The sequence below is a fragment of the Amblyomma americanum genome, chromosome 7 (genome assembly GCF_052857255.1).
Source record: "Amblyomma americanum isolate KBUSLIRL-KWMA chromosome 7, ASM5285725v1, whole genome shotgun sequence".
In the NCBI taxonomy this organism is placed as follows: domain Eukaryota; kingdom Metazoa; phylum Arthropoda; class Arachnida; order Ixodida; family Ixodidae; genus Amblyomma; species Amblyomma americanum.
The window spans coordinates 31316555-31337090 of NC_135503.1; the positions used below are offsets into that span (position 1 = coordinate 31316555).

Consider the following 20536-nt stretch of genomic DNA (forward strand, 5'->3'; position numbering starts at 1 on the left):
ACGTTTGTGCTCTTTGCGAATTACTCGCCATGCTTGGTCGATTCCGCGCCCCGCCCTTCCATCCATTCTTTTTTTTTCCATCTCATTTTCTCCCATCCCCATCCTTTCCTCCTCGTGTCCTTGGGTTTGATTCGTGTGCGTGCTTTCCGGCTCGAGTCCCTGCGTTGCCTGTACCCGTTATCAGCCCCCTCCCGAGTTCTTAGCGGACCAGTTTGTTCCCAACGGGCCGCTCTCACACTGGAACTGCCGGAACGATTTTTACAAGTTGCCGTGCTGTGTGTGTGATCTCTTCCGATGCAGTTGCTTTTCGGCGAAGCCGCGCTTTTTAACTTTCAACGCGTTCGTGGGCTCGTTTGGTCGCATTTCTTGTCGATAAGGGGAAATTGTTCCGGTTCACTTGCGCTGGCGCGTGTGAATGCGTAGGCGTGCACTGGGCTACTCTGATTCCCTGTTTTCTTGCAGGTTTAGCCGGTTTAATATTTAATATTGTTGTTGCTACTATTACCATAATCATGATCATCATCATTATGATTATTTCGATTTTTTTTTGTCACCTCAGCGCGTGTGCTTGGGGAAAAATTGCTCTTCCGTTTCTTCCCTTTACTCCATATGCAGCTTTTCGAAATGTGTGGCTTTCAAAATACTGCAGTCTCTTGCCTGTGCTGCAGTTGTATCTCGCTCTTAAGAGGCCTCCCCCCCCCCCCCCCCCCCCCCTTTTTTTCTCCGAATTCGGTAGCACAAAAAAAATGTACCCCGTTCGTGTTTGTTAATTCCTCGCCATGTCACTTTCTCGGAGTTCAATGGCTTTTCCTCCTCCGTTTACTTTGTGGTGGTACATTGGTAGCACTTTCCCCGGTAACGTAACAACAAGCTGGAAAGCATTGCCAGCGCTAGAAACGGCAGTGCAGCCGAGTAAAAAGAGAGATCGTTTAGTTTGCCAAATGAGCGCTAACGTTTCGTTTTCCTTTAAGTCTGCTGCAGAAGAAAAGATTGCAGGTGTGCTTGAATAAGCACTTCCATCGGCCATCATGACCGCCCCCCCTCTCCCCCTGCAGTGAAAAAAAAAAGGAAATGCTGGAATCGTACGTACACTAAAGCTTCACCGTGAGTCGCCGTCCGTGTCGCTTGTTGGAGTAGCGCAGCAGCATTAGCAACGCAGCGGAACTTGATTGCTCTTTCTTCTGCGCCCACTCGCAGTTCGCGTCGGAGTTGCAGACTCGAAACGAACTTCTTGCCCCTGGTTTCGGCTCGAGCTCGAAGCACAAAAAGGAGCTCTTCCTTCCAGAGCCCTAGGAGAGCTTTTTGGAAGTGTAGTGGGGAGGAAGGGCGGTCGGTCGTGAATAGGTCTTGTCGGGATAATCAAAAGGGAATCAGCTTCTGTCCCAAGGAGAAGGCGGGAGCGCGCGCGCCATTCGAGGGACAGCGGTGGGCGGCACAGAATAAAGAACAGGGCAAAAGCGAGGGCGGACGAAAGGAACTTGGCGCACGCAGATGGTTCTGACTTCATTACCCAAACGACTTTTCGCATTCAAGCCCAGTGCGCGCGCGCGCGCTCCACTTTGGCAGGCTCGGGAGCCGACCCGCCGCCGGACGCGAACGGTGGCTGTACTCAAAAAGGGGAGGATGGAGGGAGAGAGAGAGAGAGGGGGGAAAAGATGCCTCAAAACTGGCGGCTGCGAGCAGTTGGGGGAAGAAAAAAGAAAACTGGTCAATGACTCGAAAGGCTGAGATGATTTGCATACTCAACTCATTAGGCCGGTGCTCGCTGCAGCTAGCGCCGCGCACATTTGCTGCCGGATCGAGGGGGGCAGCCGTGGATGCTCGGAGTCGGAGCTCGGAATGGTGACCGGACCTGGAAGGCGAATTAAAAATGAACAGCGAGAGCCCCCGCGCAAGTTTCAGAGCCGCGCGCAGCATTAGTCTCGGCGTTTTATTCCTCTCCGCCCATCGCGATTCCTGTCGCCGGTGATTTCGCTTTTTTTTTTTTAGCGCGGCTCTTAGCGGGCTTCTTGCCGCCACTGGACGGTCGCGATAAGGGAGAGAGTACCGGCACGCGTGTAGGAAATTTCTGAATGTAGGCCGACTCGAATTCAGGTTCCACCTCCACGCTTTCACTACTATATAATATTAAAAAAAAAAGAAATGTAATATCGTAACTACAAGTCGACTTGCTGGTCCCCAACTACGTTGACCACGTTTACGTCATTTGCTGCAGTCCACGGCACGGGTATGAGGCACTTGAAAATTGGTTATGAGGAAAGGAAATGGCGCAGTTACTTCCTCACGTATCTCGGTGTACAACAGAACCGCGCCGTAGGGGAAAGGATAAAGAATGGAGTGAAAGAAGAAAGAGGTGCCATATTGGAAGGCTCCGCAATAATTTCGACCACCTCAGGATCCTCAGAATTCGGATTCGGAGCATTTAATTAGCTTGTTGCAAGAAAATAATGCGTAACGAAGATGATTCATTGCATCACCGTTACCGACATGTCTGAATTTCTACCCTTGTGCGTAAGAAGTTTACGTTAACGAAATATTGGGAGAAGTGAATGTATCCGCAGCATGAGAACATAGGCCGAACCGGCTTTTAAGTCGTGTCCCGCTTCCCAGTGTCAGATGTTGGCCGGAACGGCCGCACGGTGCCACGCTTTTGCAAGGCTCGAACCGCGGTCGTCTGTGGTTAGAAGACAGCGCGTTAGACGCGACGCTCAAAAGTGGACAAAACACGGCGCTGCGCCCCGTCTGCACTTTTGATGCGTTGTTTCCCTCGCCGCCTGTGATTCAGCTGTCGAAGGCCAACCGTCAGCCCCTGCGGCGCGGTCAAGTGGACCGTGGGCTTTTTTTCCACGGTGACCACGGCAGAGCCGTTCGACTGTGACGCGCGCCGGTGGACCGGCGACCGCGTCGTGTTTGCAGTCGGCGCTGCGCGGGTGCCCGGGGCGGGGCTCGTGTATACCGCTACCGCACCGTGCTCCTGGGCAGCCGTCCGTGACCTCGAGTGTGTGCCCACGCGTTTCGACCCGTATTGGCGCTTGACGTCGTCGCGGCCTGCATCATCGCACTCCCGGACTTGGTGTGCGACTGTGCCCGACGTGGTACGAAGTGAAACCGGGAGTCACCTCGGCCGCACCTGCTATGTTTCCATGGCGGCCAAGCGCAAAAATACGCGCGCACTTAGGTTTTAATGCACGTGAGAAACTCCTACAGTGGTCGAAATCGATCCGGAGCTCTCCACAGTACAGCATGCCTCAGAGTATTAGTAGTAGTTCTAGTATTATTATTATTATTATTATTATTATTAGTAGTAGTAGTAGTAGTAGTAGTAGTAGTAGCAGTGGTGGTGGTTTACTTAAAAAAGGAAAAAGAAAACTGAAGGAAAAGAATGTTGCCGGCCATGGCAGTTGCCATCTAATATCTTGAGCACCCGAGCTGCAGCCGGCGGAGGTGAAGGGGAAAGGGAGAGCATAGCGAGGAGATTCATGGAGGGGAGCGATAGCGGGAACGGACAGGAGAGAGCTTTGCACACTATTTACAAAATACACAAAGCAATCAAGTTCGCGCCGCTCGCGCGCTAATGTCCAGGCTCTGTTCGAAAATGAGTGCGCGCGAGCGGCCACTGCGCACAGTTATTTACAGAAAAGAAATAAACTGTATATCCTCATTGTTGCTTTGGACGTGAAAATCAATCGATCGCTCGGCCAGTCAGTCGATATTAGCAGTTCTGGAAATATGGCAGAAGTGACCACCAGTATACACCAGCGAAAGACCTTCAGTGACCGGCGAGGCGTGCAGAGCTGATCGCCGTTTCGCGTCACGGTCCATGGCTTTTTGTTTTTTCACTATTTCGGTAAGGCAGTTTTAATTGGAGGGTGGTTTTATGGGTCACTTTTGGAGGGGAAGGTCCCATCTGAACCGCGTATCTTCTTGTTTTTTTTTTTTGCGCATTTTTCAACGTAAAGATGATGTTCAGTGGCATGGTTTTCTTGCGGAAAATTTTCCACGAGCCTCCCCTCACTCCCTTGCTGGTCCCGCGCCGACGTCCATTAGAAGCTAAAGCGCATACGCGGCTATGCCTTCGAGTCCTCTTAGCATGCGAATTGGAGCCGATCTCGGGCCCGTCGCCTCGCAGAATAAGATTTTACGACCTGTCAAGTCTCCCCAATGTCGGTGCCTCCTTGTGTGTGTGCACTCTATCGGTGCCTCGTACGGTGCAGGCCTGTGGTGTAGTCGCCGCATAGGTTCAGCTTACCGCCATGTACTTATCAGCCGTTGGTGAAGGTTGGGAATGTCATGCGGTGCTGAGTGTATAACGTCGACTACTGGGCCACCACAGATCAAATTTGGTTCTTACCTCAGCCGCCGCGGTGGCTGAGTGGTTACGGCGCTCGGCTGCCGGCCCGAAAGACGCGGGTTCGATCCCGGCCGCGGCGGTCGCATTTCGATGGAGGCGAAATTCTAGAGGCCCGTGTACTGTGCGATGTCAGTGCACGTCAAAGAACCCCAGGTGGTAGAAATTTCCGGAGCCCTTCACTACGGCGCCCCTCACAGCCTGAGTCGCTTAGGGACGTTAAACCCCCATAAACCACAAACCTAACCTCGTTGTTGCCTAAATTCATGCGCTCGTATACAGCGATGCAGACCGGCTTCGTGCTTGAGTCGCGCCCGGTAGCCGAAGGTGGGGGCCACCGTAAGGAACGGCAGTTGTGATGGATGGTCCTCCCCTGTCTGTTTTCTTCCTCCGACTAGCGTACTATTCCCGATTATTTTTATTTTCCTCTTTGGTATACTTGCCGGCTTCCACCGCCAATCTGGCGCGTGGGAAGACGTAAATTGCCGCTGAACTGAAGTTGGCCCTGCGGCAGCGAATTCGCGGCTTCTTTTGCTCGATGCTGGAGGCGGTTGTGACGGGCGAAGCGTGTAGTGCACACTCTGCTCGAATCCTCTTCTCCTTCTTCACGGAACACATGTTCCTCCCCTGCCTGGGAGGGGGTGATGACCCGGCAGGGGTGGTAGCGCGAGGGTGGGCGGCTGCAGGCGCAGGTGCTTCTCGCGTACAGGTGAAACGCGTTCGCTAGTGCCCCCTCCTTCAGGAATACGCGACCCATCTGGTTCATTGAACGAGCGTACGCGTCTGTCTGTTACTGCCTCGTCTTGACTCTGCAGACTGTCGGCATATCCCATTGTCTATCCCCGTGTATGCGTCGATGCTGGCGGTGCGCATTCGAACGCCCGACGCAGCGGGATCCACCGCGTCGGACGTCCCGGGTCTCTCTCTCTCTCTCCGGCGGATTCGGCGCTGTACTGCACCTCAGCGAGGCCTAGCAGAAGGGGGGGGGGGGGGGGGGGCATATCGCCCCGCGACGTCAGAGAAAGCGGGAGCGATCGGTCAATCAAGTTTCGAGCAGGAAGATGCGGAGCCCGCCAGCAGCGGCGATGGCATCTCGCTCCCGCAGTAACGTTGCCCGAACACTCGCTCCGCCGTGAGCCCCGCGCCTGCTGCTCGTCCGGAGCTCCTCGTCTCTCTCTCTCTCTAGCTTTCTAATCTCGAAAGGAGAAGGAAGGGGAGGGGGCGAGAAGCCTCCGGTCGGTTTTTACGACGCCTTTCCGGCGGCTTCCCTTCCTGGCCGCGGTGGCCGAGCTCGCTCGCTCGCTCACTCGAGTCTGGCGCGCGCCCCGGTGCCTCTTCCCGCGTGTGTGTCCGGCCCCGCCGCCTCTGTTTTCTGCCCAGTGTAGCGGCCCGCCTTTTAGAATGTTCGTCTCTCTCTTCTCGGGAAGATGAAGGAACGCTCGGTAGCGCCGGGAGAAGGCGGATAACTGGCGCGCCGATAAATAACGCCGCGGGAGCTTATCGCGGCCCGTTCTGCCCGCCCGCTTGCCGCCCTGTGTCTTTTTCTCCCTGTTCGGTTCCTCTGGCTGTCTCGGTTTCTTGTCTGGCGACTCTGCTGCTGCCTGCGATGAGCTATCGCCGTGCATGCGCGAGCTGGAGCTCTTAACCGGGCTGCTCGGGGACGCTATCGCCGGAACGGTAGCGACTGTTCGCAGTCGCCCTCCCCCCCCCCCCCCCCCCCTTTTTTTTTTCGCATCTGACCGGAAGCACGTCAGTGCGGGCCGGACATGGTAGGGTGGTTCCTAGACCTGCTACGAAATTGGCATCTCTGCGTGGTAGCTTGTCTTTTTTTCTTCCCCGGCCGGACTATAGCTGTCTGATTCGGAAAGGGAAGCCACTCTTGATCGCATTCGCGGTGCCCGTGCTTCCGATAGTTGTGCAGTCGATGCTTCGTGTGCAGTGCATGTCTTCTGTCCGCATTGTTAAGGAAGAGAAAGGTCAATTTGTACTGCGTGACGTGCGCGAGCTGTTAGCTTCACGCTGCCCCACTATTTTTCAAGGACACCAGGTCACGTGCTGTCGAAACGATTGGTTGTCGGGAAATGAGAAGCGCAGTAACGGTCTCGCAACTCGATGGACACTTTTTGTATTGTAGCAGTTTGTATTCTTGCTAAGAAAACCGCATTTCTTCTTGTAGCTCGTTCCCGTGGCACGCACCTCTTTACTCGATCGCACAACTTTATATTCGTGTCCCCTTTCATGCGGGCATTCTTGACCTCGCTCGAGCTTAGGCTGTGCGTTCAAACAAAATGCTCTAACCCTCGGAATCAGTGCGCGCTTGTAAATTTTTGCATCCCCCGCGTTAGTGCTCAAACGGGCGGCTCGATATGTCTTTCTCCTAGCGCTTAACCGCTCTGCAAAAAGAAAGGATGCGGTTCAATGTAGAGCGCCGTTGCTCTGTCGGAGTGGAGCGAATTCTCGGCGGTAATCTGCGTCGTCACGGCACTTATCGCCGTAATCGCTTTGCCGAGCGAAAACAAAAATCGATTTGCCTTTCTCTTTCAGTGTGTCTGTTTCCTTGGCAGCGCAGTGCGCGTATACTTGTGAAAACCGGACACGCCCACCGTGCTGCGTTTTCGTTTGAACCTCGCAGAAAAAAAAAAAGGGGGGGGGGGGGGGGGTGAGAGACGAGCGTGCTGTTTTCCTCTTGCGCGCTCCGACGTTTTCGCCGTTTGCGGGCGGTGTTGCCTTAGCACCTTTATTTCTTTCTTTTTTTTTACTTTTCGTATCTTTTCCAAATTGCGTCGGGGGTCGTTAGGACGTCGAGTTTGTCGTCTTCATCGCACGGCACACGCGTCCGTGTGCCGTGCGTGTTGGGGAGACCGTCTCCGGTTCCGTGCCGAAACCGCTTTTGCGGCTCGCGCCGGTGTCGAGAACCCGCCCGCGCATCGCGTGAGGGATGTCGCAGCGCGAATATATATATCGTGTCGCGAGAGGATTGCGGATAATTGCGCTCCGGCCAGGGCGTGTGCGTGCGTGGCCCCTTCGGATTTGCGCGACGAACGCCCCCACCGGGCTATGGTATTTGCTTTCGCGCGTTGCCGTTCATTTCGCTCGCGTGCAGGCGCGACTGCTTGGGCGTGCAGCTCAGTTTGTTCTCTTGGTATTGGTTTTTGAGGAAATGAAAGTCGCGGTAAAACTGTCTCGCTTCTATAGGTGGACAACCGAGCCCGGCCGTAAGTGAGGGGGGGGGGGGGGGGGGGGGGGGGGGGGGGGGGGCTGAAGATGGAGAGAAAGAGGCGTCGTAGTGCGGGACATCGGGTATATTTCGACTACCTGGGGTTATTTATCGTGCTCAGACTAACATCGTACAATACTCGGGCGTAGGGAGCGGACGAGGGGGAATAGTGAAACGTGCAGATGCATGTCACGCATGTTTTGTAGCGAGATTGGGTCATTCCAGCCCACTTGTGCTTGCGAACGTGGTTCTCGTATATAATCGCGGCGATGTTACCAAAGATGGGTAGGCGGATCTCGGTAGACTATTCGCTTGATGGTAATCCTTCGTTGGTGGCTGGAAACGGATTTAAGCGCTGTGCAGCCGGGCCTACTCAGTGTAGGCAGCTTTTTCCTTAGTGCCTAACGGGAGCGCAAAGTTCACTCACTTCGCGTTTTAGTGGTTTTTTTTCAATAAGAATTGAAGTAATAAGTATAACGCTACTCCATTCTGTCGGACTTCCGCCTGTTATATGTGGCCTGCTGTGTACGTTTTCTTTATCCGTGGGTCTCTCGCAACTTTTGCCGGCGTCCTTCCGGACTGCAAACGTGGGTCCTCGAGTGCCCCCAGAAACGTCGTTCGCGATAAAGAGAAAATCGCCATATATAGAGAGCGGCGGGACAAACCCAGTTCCGGGGCGCGCGCGGTATTAAGCGCAATCAGCGGCGTCAGCGACGAGGCGGCGTTACGTGGAGTGACCGAGGTGCTCGCTCCCTGGAGGGTTCTCGTGACCGACGACCGCCGCTAATGTTCCTCCTCCGGCGCGGTCGGGACGATGACGACGACCGGCTAACGACGGGAAAAGGGCTGCAGGAAAAAAATAAAGGAAGAGAAGAAAGTTGCAGAAAAGACCGCCTTTGGCGCCCAGGAGTTTTTCTCTTTTCTTCCTTTTTTTTTTTCCTTCCTTGTCGGCGACGTCGTTTATCGCGCTCTCGTTCCGTGTCGAGTGTCGTCCCAGTCCCCATCGCATTCGCCCTCTTTTTTTCCGAGTCTTCATCTCCCCCCCCCGCGCGCGGTGGAGCCCACCGTGTACCATGTCGGGCTGCTGACGCGGTACTCACAGAAGGGGCATTAGAGGAAGAGGCGTTTAGGAAACCTCTGTAAACGCGAATAAGCTCTACCTTTCGGTTAATGCGGGGAACCTCATTGCAGAAGACCAAATACGAAGTGAAGTGATCAGGTTGCCTCATTGCTGCCGCCTGGGATTGCGTTCCACGCCGTGGCAAGAAATGGCACTGCCCAGCTTGAAGACACATCCCTTGCGCCATTTCGCGCGATTAACTTCCCGGTTCGGTTCAAATTTGCTGCCCGAAGGTTTCGCTTCTCTGGCCCTTGGATGCTGGCTTCTCCGTATGCGACCGAGTGCTGCGGCGAAGCAATCTCCAGAGATCAAGGGGGAGGAATAACGGGGAGGAGCGGTGATTTGCTCTGTGGCGTGTAGCGGAGGAGGCACCGCTTGTCAGGACGTCGTGCGCCGTGCAGTTCTGGTTTCCGTGCAAACACAAGCGCTAACATGAGTCCTTGAGTGATCGCATGAGGCGATAGCGGCCCTTTTATGCAGCGGAGTAGGCTGAGTCATAAGGGCATTAGTTGTTATTCGTTCTTTTATTCCTCGTTGGGTATGTTTTTGGACGTTGATCTCGTTCGCGATCCAGGGAATTCTTTTCAACAACAAAGAAAAGTACAGTAGCTGGTTGCATAAGTTTTAACTCATCCTTCTTTTCATTTCCGGTTTGGATGCACTCTCCTCGTGAGAGTCCATTGCCATAGCTTGCTTTGATTTAGCGATTTTGCCGCCATCGAGGACAATTAAAGCACTTCGCAACGTTGTAATATGTTAAGGGCTTCGAGTAGTCACTTTCCGTTCAGGATAATTTGACAGATCGATTGTTTATTGAAAATAAACAGCGTAACATATTTATTTCTCTTTTTGCGATTAAGCAGTAGAATTGCCTTTAATCTCTGGAACTTTTCACAAGTATCATAATAAATATTTTGCAATGCTAGGAGACAAGGATGTTGGAAGAGAGGAAGGCGGGGCACCCCGACGGTAATGTTTCCCAGCGGTGCGCAGCATCCTGAAGACAAGCAGCGCGAGGCGGCTCAGTGTCGGTGCGTCTTTGAAATGATATGCCTTTCAGCAAGGGTGCGTAGTGTATTAGGGCTCGGCATTTCTCCGCCTAATTAGCTCGGCACGTGTCGGAACGCTTTTCCCCTTTCCCTCAACGACAGCCGATCCTTCCTCGGCCGGTGATTTGTCATCGCGCCTGTCACTGTGGTTGCGACACTCGGTGGCGCAACCCGGAGAGAGAGGAGATGCGCCTCCGTTCCCCGACGCGTAGTAGCTAGGCCGGTCCGGCTTCGCGCGCGCCGTCCTTTGAGGAAGAAGGCAGCCGGAAGAGGTGACGCGAGTTGCGCGCCAAATGGTGCGGGGGAGAGTATGCGGGAGGAGAGAGGGGACACGACGGCGGCGTCTTTGTCGCGACGCCGGCTGCGACCGCTCGGGCGAGCATGTTTAATGCAGGAGGAGGAGGAGGCGGGAGAGAGGGCGGCCGCGCTCCTCCCGGCCGACGTGACCGGTGTCCGGCCGGCGCGCATATTGATCCCCGATTAGGCTCGAGTCCGGTGCCGGCGCGGCGCCTGGCCCCGTGCGGCTTCCCACCGGCGGCGGCGGCACCACCTGGAGCCGGCCGGCTCTCCTCCCTCCCGCTCTCGCTGCTGTCGTCGCTGCCGCGCCGTGGCCTGAACTGCCCCACGCGCGTAGGCCGCGTGGCGGGTTGGGGCGAGCAGTGGCGTGCATTTGGCCGTACGAAAGCCGAAGGAAGTTGTTCATTCGAAGTTCTGCTTCTTTCTTTTCTCTCTCTCTCTCCCGCTATTGGTCACCGGCTCTAACTTTGTCCGTGCAACTCATCTTCCGCATCCGTTTCCATCGCTAATGTGCTCGAGTGTAGAGCACCCCGCTTTTTTTTTTTTCCGCAGTCGCTGTGGTCACTACCCGGGGGTGTCGCAACGTGCGCGGGTTGCCCCGCTGCAGTGCTTCCCGTCTCCCAGTGCGGCTGTCGCGCGTTGCAGCGTGTGTGCGCGCACCGCCCTTGCTGCGCGAAACGCGGTTAGAAACGCGGAAAGTAAAAATTGGATAAAGTCAACGGAAAAGAAGCATGGTGTAGAACCATATCGATACTGGAAATAGCAGATCAGGAAGGAAGCGCTCTATGATAACTCAGGAAGCAGTGCCCTACTCTTTGAAGCTAAGTCAGGATGCCTTAGAACGCGCAGCTATAAAAAGAAATTTAACGAAGAACATGACACATGTGCTGTGTGTAGTAAATATGTAGAAACAATAGAACACCTCATGCTAAAATGTGATGGTATCCATCCTGATTTCGATGCAGGCAGTCACCCTTCCTGAGGCCCTATGCTTTAGAGATAACAATAGTCGTGTAAATAATTCTGCGGTGGAAATGAGCGAAAAGCGAATGCAAGATTGGTGGCTCAAGGTAGGTAGGTAGGTGAAAACTTTATTGATGAGCCTAATGGATGAGTCACTGCCTAGGGTTGGCCTGACTCTTGATCCCGGGTGGTGGCCAACAGCCCATGACGTGCGGCGACCTCTCCAGCCCAATCTACCAGCCGCCTTTGTGAGGCCGGTTCGGAGCTGGGGACCGCGATCTCCCAACCCTCTTTGTCCGTGAGGTTCCAGCGAGATGGTGGTTGGAATTCTCGGCAGAGATATAAAATGTGGTCAAAGCTCAAAAGCAGATAGGTGCCAAGAGGTTAAAAGTGTAGGAAGACGTATTTAAAGAAAATGGCGAATTTTAATAACTTACAACGCAGTTAAACAAAAATAAAGGGGAAAAAAGCCGAGCATGGTGGCAACTGCCATTACCCCGTTTCAAAGGGGGCGCTCCTACCTTCCATCCATTCTTTCTATGCACACTGCAGCCTCCGCTCCTCGCGCGGAGGAGTACGCGTCAGATTTCGGCGCCGAATTCAGTTAGAGCGGGACGCACCCAGGGTGACGATCACGTCTCGTCGGCCGGGCGGAGCGAGATTTTGATTACCCCCCCCCCCCCCCCCCTCCCTTCTCTCCATGACGCTCCGTGCCCTCCTCTTCTCCTTGTGTCCCCCTTCCCCCGGCTCTCCTTTATCCAAATGGTGCCGTCGTTTTTGTTATTGTACTTTGAGGGCTTTCTTTTCTTATTTAGTGCGCGTGCGTATACGTTTCTCCAGCCGGTCGATGTCTGCGCGCCTCTCTGCGGCGTGATGGGTGCCGGCTCGGCCGTGCGTATATGCGTACACACACCGCGCAGCCCTGCTGGGTGCGCGCGTGCGTTGTCTAACGCGAGGCCGACTTCCGGGTGTCGGCCGTGCCCGGTATCGCGGAGAGGTCGCCGTCGTTTCGGAGCTGCCTCCGCGCTTCGATGTCGGTGTAGTCAGCGCAACCGCAAATCCCTCTGTCGAAACAGCTTTGTTTTGTGTCAGTTCGTCTCTTTTCCATCTTCCGTGGCAGAGCTTAGCCCAGTATTAATACGGCGTTGCGGTCGTGCTGTCTCACAGCATAGGAAACTTGAAATTGCGGTCGCTAAAACACAAACCTCCAAGTGCTCGTTCTGAGCTGGTTTCATGTAGTGAAGCACGTATTGAAACAAGCACCCATGCTATGGGTTTATCCTTCTCTCTCTCTCTCGTGTGTGTGTTTTATGTTTTCGTACTGTTCAACATTTCTCCGAGTGCCGGAGTGGCAGGTCAGATTGTGTAACTAATCAGCTTTTAACCGAGCCCTGTCTCTGCAAAGGCAGCACAAGCAAGCGTTATAGAACCTCGCGGTGCGCGAATAGAGACCAGGGCGTGTCTTCTTCGCGGGCCGTGTGGCGAACCGCTTCGCTTCGCGGCGTGCAGGCGGTCCCTCACCTCACCTGTCCCCGTGTTCTTCGCAGGCCGTGGTGGAGTCCGTGACCAACGCCTTCGAGTACAGCGACAGCGTGATCGAGGAAGGCAAGCCGGTCAACCCGGACATGCTGTTCGACAAGAACGGCGAGCACCTCTACGTCATGACCGAGAGAACGGTGAGCGCCAGCCATTTTTCGCCCTTCCCAGCCCTCTTTCCCCGGGTTCTGGGGAGGGCGGAGGAATCGCCCTGCCCGACCGTCGCCCCTGAAAATAAGCAGTCGTCCGGGGCGGAAAAGGCACATCGCGTTTTCTGGCACCCTGAATTAAGCGCGCTAGTCGAACCCGACGCTTTGACGCTGTGTGGGATGGATGGGCAGAGCTGAAGCAGCAGCCTGCGGTCTATGCGGCTCACGGGTCTCGTTTGTCAGCCGCAACGAGCGCACTCCAGTAACGAAGCTGAGCCTTGTCACTCGTCCGAAAGGTCGCCGCCGCGAATAAAGCCGAGGGGTTTGTAGCGCAACCAGGTCCTTGCTCCGTGTCCAGTAAATGTTAACTTATCCACAATTATGGTGCCGCTCCACGCTTCAGGTCTCTAAAAAGTGACTCCGGCGCTTTGAAGCCAGTTCGGTCCAATAAGCGGTGCGCTGTTGCCAACAGATTGTATACCTGTGGGCTGCGCATTATGCTTCTCGCTGCATGCTTCACCACCGAACTCCCGAGCAGGTTTCCTCGGCTAGAAAGGAGCAGCCGATGAGGATCTACCACGCTATTGAGCGGCCTCTCTGGAGGTCGGACCTGGGGGCCAACAGACCATCGCGCACTGCTCTCACCGCCCCCCGCTTTTGTTTCGTGAGCGCGCGCTGTCCGATCGGAGCGCAGATACGAGCCGACGGGGTCGGTCGGTGCGTGCGCCGGAACAACACGAGGAAGTGGCGGCCGCCGCGAAGCCTGCCCGGGCGCGTGTGCCTTCGTCGTGAGCTGCTGCTCCGCGCCGTCACTCGCTTCCGACATCGGCCGGAACGCTCGCGCGACCTGTCAGCGGCGCTATCGCGGTCGCGCTGCTGCTCTTCGCGTGGTACACGAGGCATCCGCGTAGGCCGGCCCTGTTCGTGCTCTCTCGCGCGCGCGCTTCCTCCTCTCTGGCCGCCCGCGCTCTTCTTGGCTGCTTTGCGCGCGCGCGCGCTTCAGCTCTTTCCGCTAAACGCGTAGCTGAGGAGAGATGACTCGCTATCGGTGTTGCAAGTTAACTCGCTATTAGCACGTCGGTTTAACCTGCTATCGGCGTAATTGCACGCGCTGCCGGATAATGAAGCTGTCAATCGTCTCTCGGTGGTGGCGCGCCTTTGTGTGACAAGTTTCTTGCTGTACACTAAGCGCAACTCGTCAGACAAAGTTGCGCGGCCTATTGTGCAGTAAGAGTAGTGTGTGTCGTGCGATTATTTAACGGTTTCGGGTTTCATCTCTGCACAAAGGCTGACGAGGCGTTTTCAGCGTTCATTCTCGCTATGACGCGCGTTGCACCGTTTCACAGATAAGCAGCTCAGCTCGGCTCCTTTCATTGGCATCTCCTTTCCTCGGGCATTATTAGTTTTATCCGCAGCTCGTGTATTCGAAGAGCGCTAGGTGAGAGCCCTCTTATGGGGGTTTTGCCGTTGAACGTGTCGAGCGGCCGCCGTGGGCTCATCTTCCGCGGTCGGCATCCTCGCTGTTGGGGGATATATCAACCAACCCAGCGCAGTGTGTGTGTGATGGATCGACGAGGCAGAAGCGAAGGAGGAGGGGGCTTCCCGCTCCCCTCCTGGCTTGCCGCACGCCCGCCTCAAAAACGTGCCTTCGGGGCACAAGAAAGCACGGATGCCTTGGAGAGGAACAAAGGAGAAAAAAAAAACGGCAGTGGAGACGCCCGCGGGTTCTTTGCTGGGAAATCAATTCGCTGAAAAGAAGCGGGGACAGGCTGCAGAGGCGGTGCTTGGAGAAGAGCTACATGTACAGGTGCTGCCGTGCTTCACTGGGCGTATACTGTGGTGGGGACGAGGGGAGGTCAGAAGATCGGCGGTCGGCTTGGGTGCAGTCGTCAGCGCCTACCCGGGTTTCGTAAGGGGTCCGACAGCTCTTATGGAGTGGCACTACGTCGCTTTTCACCGCGGACTGCGTCTCTCTCGCTGCTTTCGTGCGTTTCGCTGCGGAGTGAGTGCGCACTGCCGCTTCGCGCGATTCTGCTCGCACGCGGCATTTTGCCACTCCACACAGAGGTACAGCGCGAACTCGAAAGGGAGCGGCCAGTTTGCGCCAAAGAACGAATTAATTCTCTTCACAGCTAGTTACGCGTTGAAAATATGCCGTCGGCTAGATTTGCTTGAATGCTCGCAATATGTTTACCTTTCACGCCACCTGTACCTGTTCACACCACCGGCCCCCGACATAGTTCAGAATAAACAGCGCACTGACCAGGCAGGTGAAATATTATGATAAAAAAAAGTAAAGGGTATTTTGGCTGATGTCAGCTTCCACTTATATGGGTTCCTTGGACTCCTTTGTAGGCTTGCACACAGCTGCTGTCCAGCGTCTGACTGACCGTAGAGAGAAAAGAAAAGGGCCTACTTTATGTCGTCATCGATGTGAGTGCAGCCGAGCTTCCAGTCCATGCTTCATTGCCGCATCTGGCCGAAGGGAAAAAACGGTCCGAGCTATTTCGAAAGCGTGCTGGCAGCCTCGCCAGAATTGGCCTGGAGTCCTGCAGCCTCTGCAGCTCACGCGGCAGGAATCGAATGCTTGCTTCGGTGGGTTCCGGTGAAAGAAAGAAAAAAAATGTGCCGGGGAGGACTTTATTCGAAATGGCCGAGTCCTTCTTTCGGCTCCGGTGAATTCTCCTTTTCTCCTTGCTCGCACGCAGTGCCGCCTTGCCGGTCTTGCGCGTCAAATCCGCTTTCGTCGCTATCGATTCGGGCTCTGCTCCCCGCTTCCCCTTTTGTCCGGGGGCATCTTGCGCGTCAAATCCCGCTTTTCGTCGCAATCATTCGGGCTCTGCTGCTCGCTTGTGTCCCCCGCTTTCTTCCCCCTTTTTTTTTTTGCTTTTTCTTATCCGGCCCGTTGCAGTCCCCGCTTCGCGCGCGCCGGTGTGTTGGCCTTTGAGAATGAACTGCGCTGCAGCCGAGACGCTATAGCGGGACTTCGACTTCAGAAAAGGCAACCCGATGTCTACCCCCTTTCTCCGCCTCCGTTCGTTCTTTCCAACTTGTAAGGTTGCCGCCGCCAAAAATAATATTTCGCCCTTCGGTAGTCCTCCAGGATGCTTTGCGGAGACGTTCATTTATCTGTTTATTATTTATTTATTGACAATGAGCGTCACTGCTACGTGACTTCAGTCTTTGCCGACAAGTTAGTTCTCCAGGCCAGCTGTAAGTGGCCACCACTGGATGCTCGGCCAGTTACCAGCTCTCAGTTCCGTGACGTATGTGTCACGGCAGTGTGTGACCGATCACGCCATTCTGTTCGTTCCGCTCGATCTCCTCTCGGCGATGGCGTTGGCGCCCTGCAGTTATATATCGGCGTCACATCCACTTCGCCCGGCTTAGGTCAAGATCCACGCAGAAGCCATCCACCGGGGGTGCATCCCTCGTCCCCCGTATAGGTTATCGCCTCTAAAGACTGTTATGTCTGGCGTGCCCTCCAGTCCATATGAATAAAGACGCGGACTCCCCGACCCTGATTTCCAGAAAACCAACGGGAAAGCTATTGAGCCGTCTGGACGAAATGTGGCTGCAAGAATGTCAGAAGCAGCGACGACAATGGCGTCCCCACGTGGTTGACCATGCCATCGGGTCGAAGAACCGAGCGTTGTCCTCATTATAGTTATGCTGGGGTTGAAAATTGACTGAAAGCTGCGCCTTCGACAGAGGTTCCGGGTTCCGGTCATCGGACGAGGAAATGCAAGGTTCTTTGAACCTCTGCTGGGAAACAGCCTGACATTCCTGTGCCACGTGGGCCCGCATTACCTGTGTCACGTACGCGCATTCCTGGGCTACGTGGGCGCATTCCGGACCCACGCGCGCGCCCACCTGGAGGCTGGGTTTACAACAACGTGACCGTGTCTTGTACCCTTTCTATCGACCGAGCTGCGAGAGGACATCAGCACCGCCCTGCCGTGGGCGGTACCATCAGTGTCATCGTCTGATTGGACATCATTCTTCGAACTGTATTCCCCAGCCAGGGATCTGGGGAATACGAAGGGTTTGGTGCCAAAAGGTCCCCTCTTGAGAGAGACCCTTTGCTGTGAGAGACTCCCGACTGCTAAGAAGCTCCCTTTACTGAGAGTCACTCTCAGTTGCTCTCACCTTTACAATATGTAAATAGTTTTTGTGTAAAGTTTTCCTTGTTTTCCCTTCGTAACCACGTCTCCGATGCTCCTCGTCCCGTCTCCGGCCCGACCACGCTACCCCATCCCAACAGCTGGTGATCAGCGGTGGGATCCGAAGGCTGGGCGCGCTATCCGCATCCTCATTCGTTAGAGGCTCGTGCGCCTATGTATTACGAAGAAGAAGGCGGCGGCGACTTTTGTTTGCCTCGCCGCGAGCGATTCGTCATCTCTTCCGGTATCTCGTACTCCCCTGCCTCCTTGCAGCGCGATATAGGTGCTCCTCGATCGTTGCCAGCCCGTTGGGACTTCTTCCGGCGGCGAGCCTCCGGGCGCGTGATTGATCGTGCTTGCGATTCGTGCAATAGGGGCGCATCCGTGCACACCTGTCGCGCTCCCTTAATTGACGTCGGTGGGCGCTCACGCTTGTCCACAGTCTAGCGGCGGCCTGTCAGGAGCGTGACGGCTGTGACGCTCCATTATCTGGCTGGCCTCATTTGCAGCCCCGGAGAGGAGCCGCGTATTTAATCCGCCGCGGTGGCCGGTTCGTCGTGCGTATATATACAGCGAGGCTCGTTTCACGGACGCCTCTGAGCCGCTGCAGTTCCGGACTGTCGCCTCCTTGCGATGGCTTCGGTTGGGAGAAGCCATTTGAGCTCCTACGTGTGCGGCGGGAGCTTTTTCGTTCGCTAAAAGTTCAAGACTTAGCCGCACTGCAAGCGTATCCGCCAGCCTTGCTGGCATCTTCTAGTTCGGTTCCGAAATCGCGCTTGCGTATTGTCAGGCACCTTACCTTGACGCCACATTCGTCCTTCCTTTTGTTTTCTTCTTTATTTTTTTTCTTTTCAGCACTGCCCAGAGTCCCTGCATGATGGGGATGAACTGTTGGCTGGTCGGTTTTGTGCGGTTCGAGTTTTGAGGTTCGTCGAAGTCTCGTGACGAAGCGAGAGCCAGGATCGAAGTGCCTGCCTTTTTTTATTTATTTTTAGTTCGTGGTTTCACGTACTTTAGAGCTACACTGCTCAACGCTGTCAGTGCGTGCCACGATTAGCTCTTATCTTTCATAGTGGGAACAGCAACATTGTCATCCTACATTGTTTTTTTTTTCGCCCCCACGAAACATACACACATCTGAAGTCACCTGATCGATAGAGCCAATGTTCGTGATTCTTTCACGTCAGCCCCGCGCCGTCGGTCAGCGAATTAACGCACAACAGCGCAAGCGGCGCCTATGGGTGCAAGGGCTCCTCCTAATGTCCTTTCCCCGGGCAAGTGACGGCGTCTCCGCCATCCATCATGCGCACCTTTTTCCTCCAACGGGTGCTATCAGCGAGCCTGGCGGCAGCTCCGAGCTTGGATGTCGGGGGGTGGGCTCACACAAACCTTCCCTCTCTCTCTGTCTGCCCTTGGGCACACAGTGGACGGACTAAGAAAAATGGACACAAGTGGATGAACACGCCGGAAGGGAGGCATGCCGGCGGCGCGTCCAGTCGGCCCTCGAGGCCCGAGCCCTCTTGACAGGCTCCGGGCCGGCCCTTGAGTAGCTGCTCGCTGCGTGTATATTGAGGCATAAATCGCCGCTCGTGTTGCGTGAGCGCTGCTCTTTGTCACCGCCGGTTGAGGGGGAGGGTGCATCTACGAGAGCGGAAGGAGCTAGAGTGGGGGGGCGCAAGTGAAAATGGGAGGTGAACGACGCTTCTCGCTTCTCCGTGTAGTACCTTGGAAGGGAGAGAGGAGCGGCAACTCTTTGCGGGATCAGCCGCACTGGCAAGTGTTTGCTTTTGCCTTGGTCACCGCCACAGATGCGCTCGTTGTGCCCGTTGCTGGAGAGGCCGTTGCGTCGAAGTCGGAGCTTTCTGAGCGGCAAGCAGAGCAAAAAAAGATTACCCCCCCCCCCCCCCCGGTCACTCCACCCGATGGTCTCATCGCCTAGCCTCTATGCGCCGGCGAAGGCCAATTTGGGCAACGGGATTCGAACCAGAGGCCCTAACGTATGTATACTGTGAGTCGACCACGAATCCGCCCCAATCATTCGCAGGCTACTGCGGCTATTTGTGTGTGTCATTTCGAGGACTGGTTAGCGCTAATCGTTCGTGGTACACCTTAAGGGTCAGCGGCTGTTTTTTTTTTTGTTCGTTTCTCGCCTTTTCTCTCTCTCTCTTGTTTCGTACTGATCGATAATGTAAAATAGGAATAAGGAAAGAGATGACAACGGGGAGCCAAGTCCACACACACGAGTCCAAGCGCGTAATGTGCACCAAGCCCCGGGCATTCCCGCCCCCCAGGCCGGGATTGTCGGAGGGTGGTTTTACAACACGCGGCCGCTCTCTTTTCGGCTGCCCGATGTTCATTTTCTGAGCATGCGTCGGTGCCCAGAAATCCAGCTACTGCATGGGACTTCTCTTCTTACTTCTTACCCCTGGAGGGAAAAAGAAAGTGCTCGTGTTTCCCGTCGTTGTCGGCGGCGGTGCCCTCTCGGAGATTGAACCGGCTTCTTGGCCGGCGGAAGAGGCAGCCTCGGGCACGACGCCGTGGTGGTGGTGGTGGTGGTGGTGGTGGTGGTCGAGCAGCCCCGCGGCGGCGCACGACAGCCACTTTTCATGAGGCACGCTGGCCACATCTCTCCAGGCCTATTTGTTCCGTCCTTTTTCTTCTTCTCGGCTTTCCACGCCAGGGGCCTCGCACAGCGCCGGCGGGCAGGCGGCGAACCGCGTGCTGTCATCGTTCTTGTTGTGCACGCAGTCCTTCGTTTTTTAGGGAATCTAGGGAGCAGGGAAAAGAGGGAGGAATGGCGTCCCTATGCGTGTGTTTTGAATCGTGGTTCGCGACATTTGTTGGGCGGATGCGGTCGTTCAGTCGAATGCGCCTGCGGCCGTAATACGGCCTGTGCGCGCGCGAGTTTCGCTGATAGAGAGGCCGGCGGCTCTCTCTCTCTCTCTCTCTCTCTCTCTGGTGACGCTTTCGTTGTCGGCCGATTGCTTTGGTTGCCGTGAAATGAAAATGAACATTGGTTTTTGGGAGAAAGGAAATGGCCCAGTATCTGTCTCACATATCGGCGGACACTCGTCGTTGTGCCGATTAATTTTTTTTTTTTTCACATATGCGAGGCGCAGTGATCGATGATGGTAGCGCTGACTGCGCGGTTTTAGCTCTAGCTATAATTTGGTATTGTTACCACGGTTTTTATTTTGTTTTGTTTGTGCACGGGCTTCGTCTGTCTCCGTCACCTTGATAGATATTTCGCGCGCGCCTGTGGCAGGCTTTCCACTCGCTCCGTGTCCACGCGCATGGCTTTTAGGCATGACGTCATTTCGACGAAATAGATCCAAAATAAATCAGTCGTGCGGCATTCATTTTTTTTTTTCCTGGCTATATCGGCTTTAAAAAAAAGTGCGTGTTCGTTCCCAACGTAAGTACAGCGCGGCTTTTGTCGAGTGATGCGAACGAATTGTCCGGCCCATTAGCGCCACGGTAGGAATGGCGGGGGCCGTTATTTCGGACTGGGCCTGCTCGATCGGCTGTGTGTGCAGTGAAGTTAGGAGGTTGAGGCTTCTCACAGTTCGCTCCTGAGGTTCAGGGCTTGTTGGGTGACTCGTCAAAAGGGGGTGGGGGGAGGTTCTGTCGTCGCTGGTCTGCGCGATGGGGGGGTCGCTCGCGGCCGTCGATTGATTAATGGAATCCACGAATC

The 20536-nt window shown here is 55.2% G+C and overlaps 1 protein-coding gene across 4 annotated transcripts in view; it reads left to right on the forward strand.

Moving 5' to 3' along the window:
* Positions 1-20536, forward strand: part of PlexA (plexin A) — a 320585-nt gene that overhangs the window by 248452 nt on the left and 51597 nt on the right. For all 4 annotated transcript variants that reach the window (XM_077631663.1, XM_077631664.1, XM_077631665.1 and 1 more), the window contains one exon: positions 12542-12670. In XM_077631663.1, the coding sequence (XP_077487789.1) occupies positions 12542-12670 (129 nt within the window). The remainder of the gene's footprint in view (positions 1-12541; positions 12671-20536) is intronic.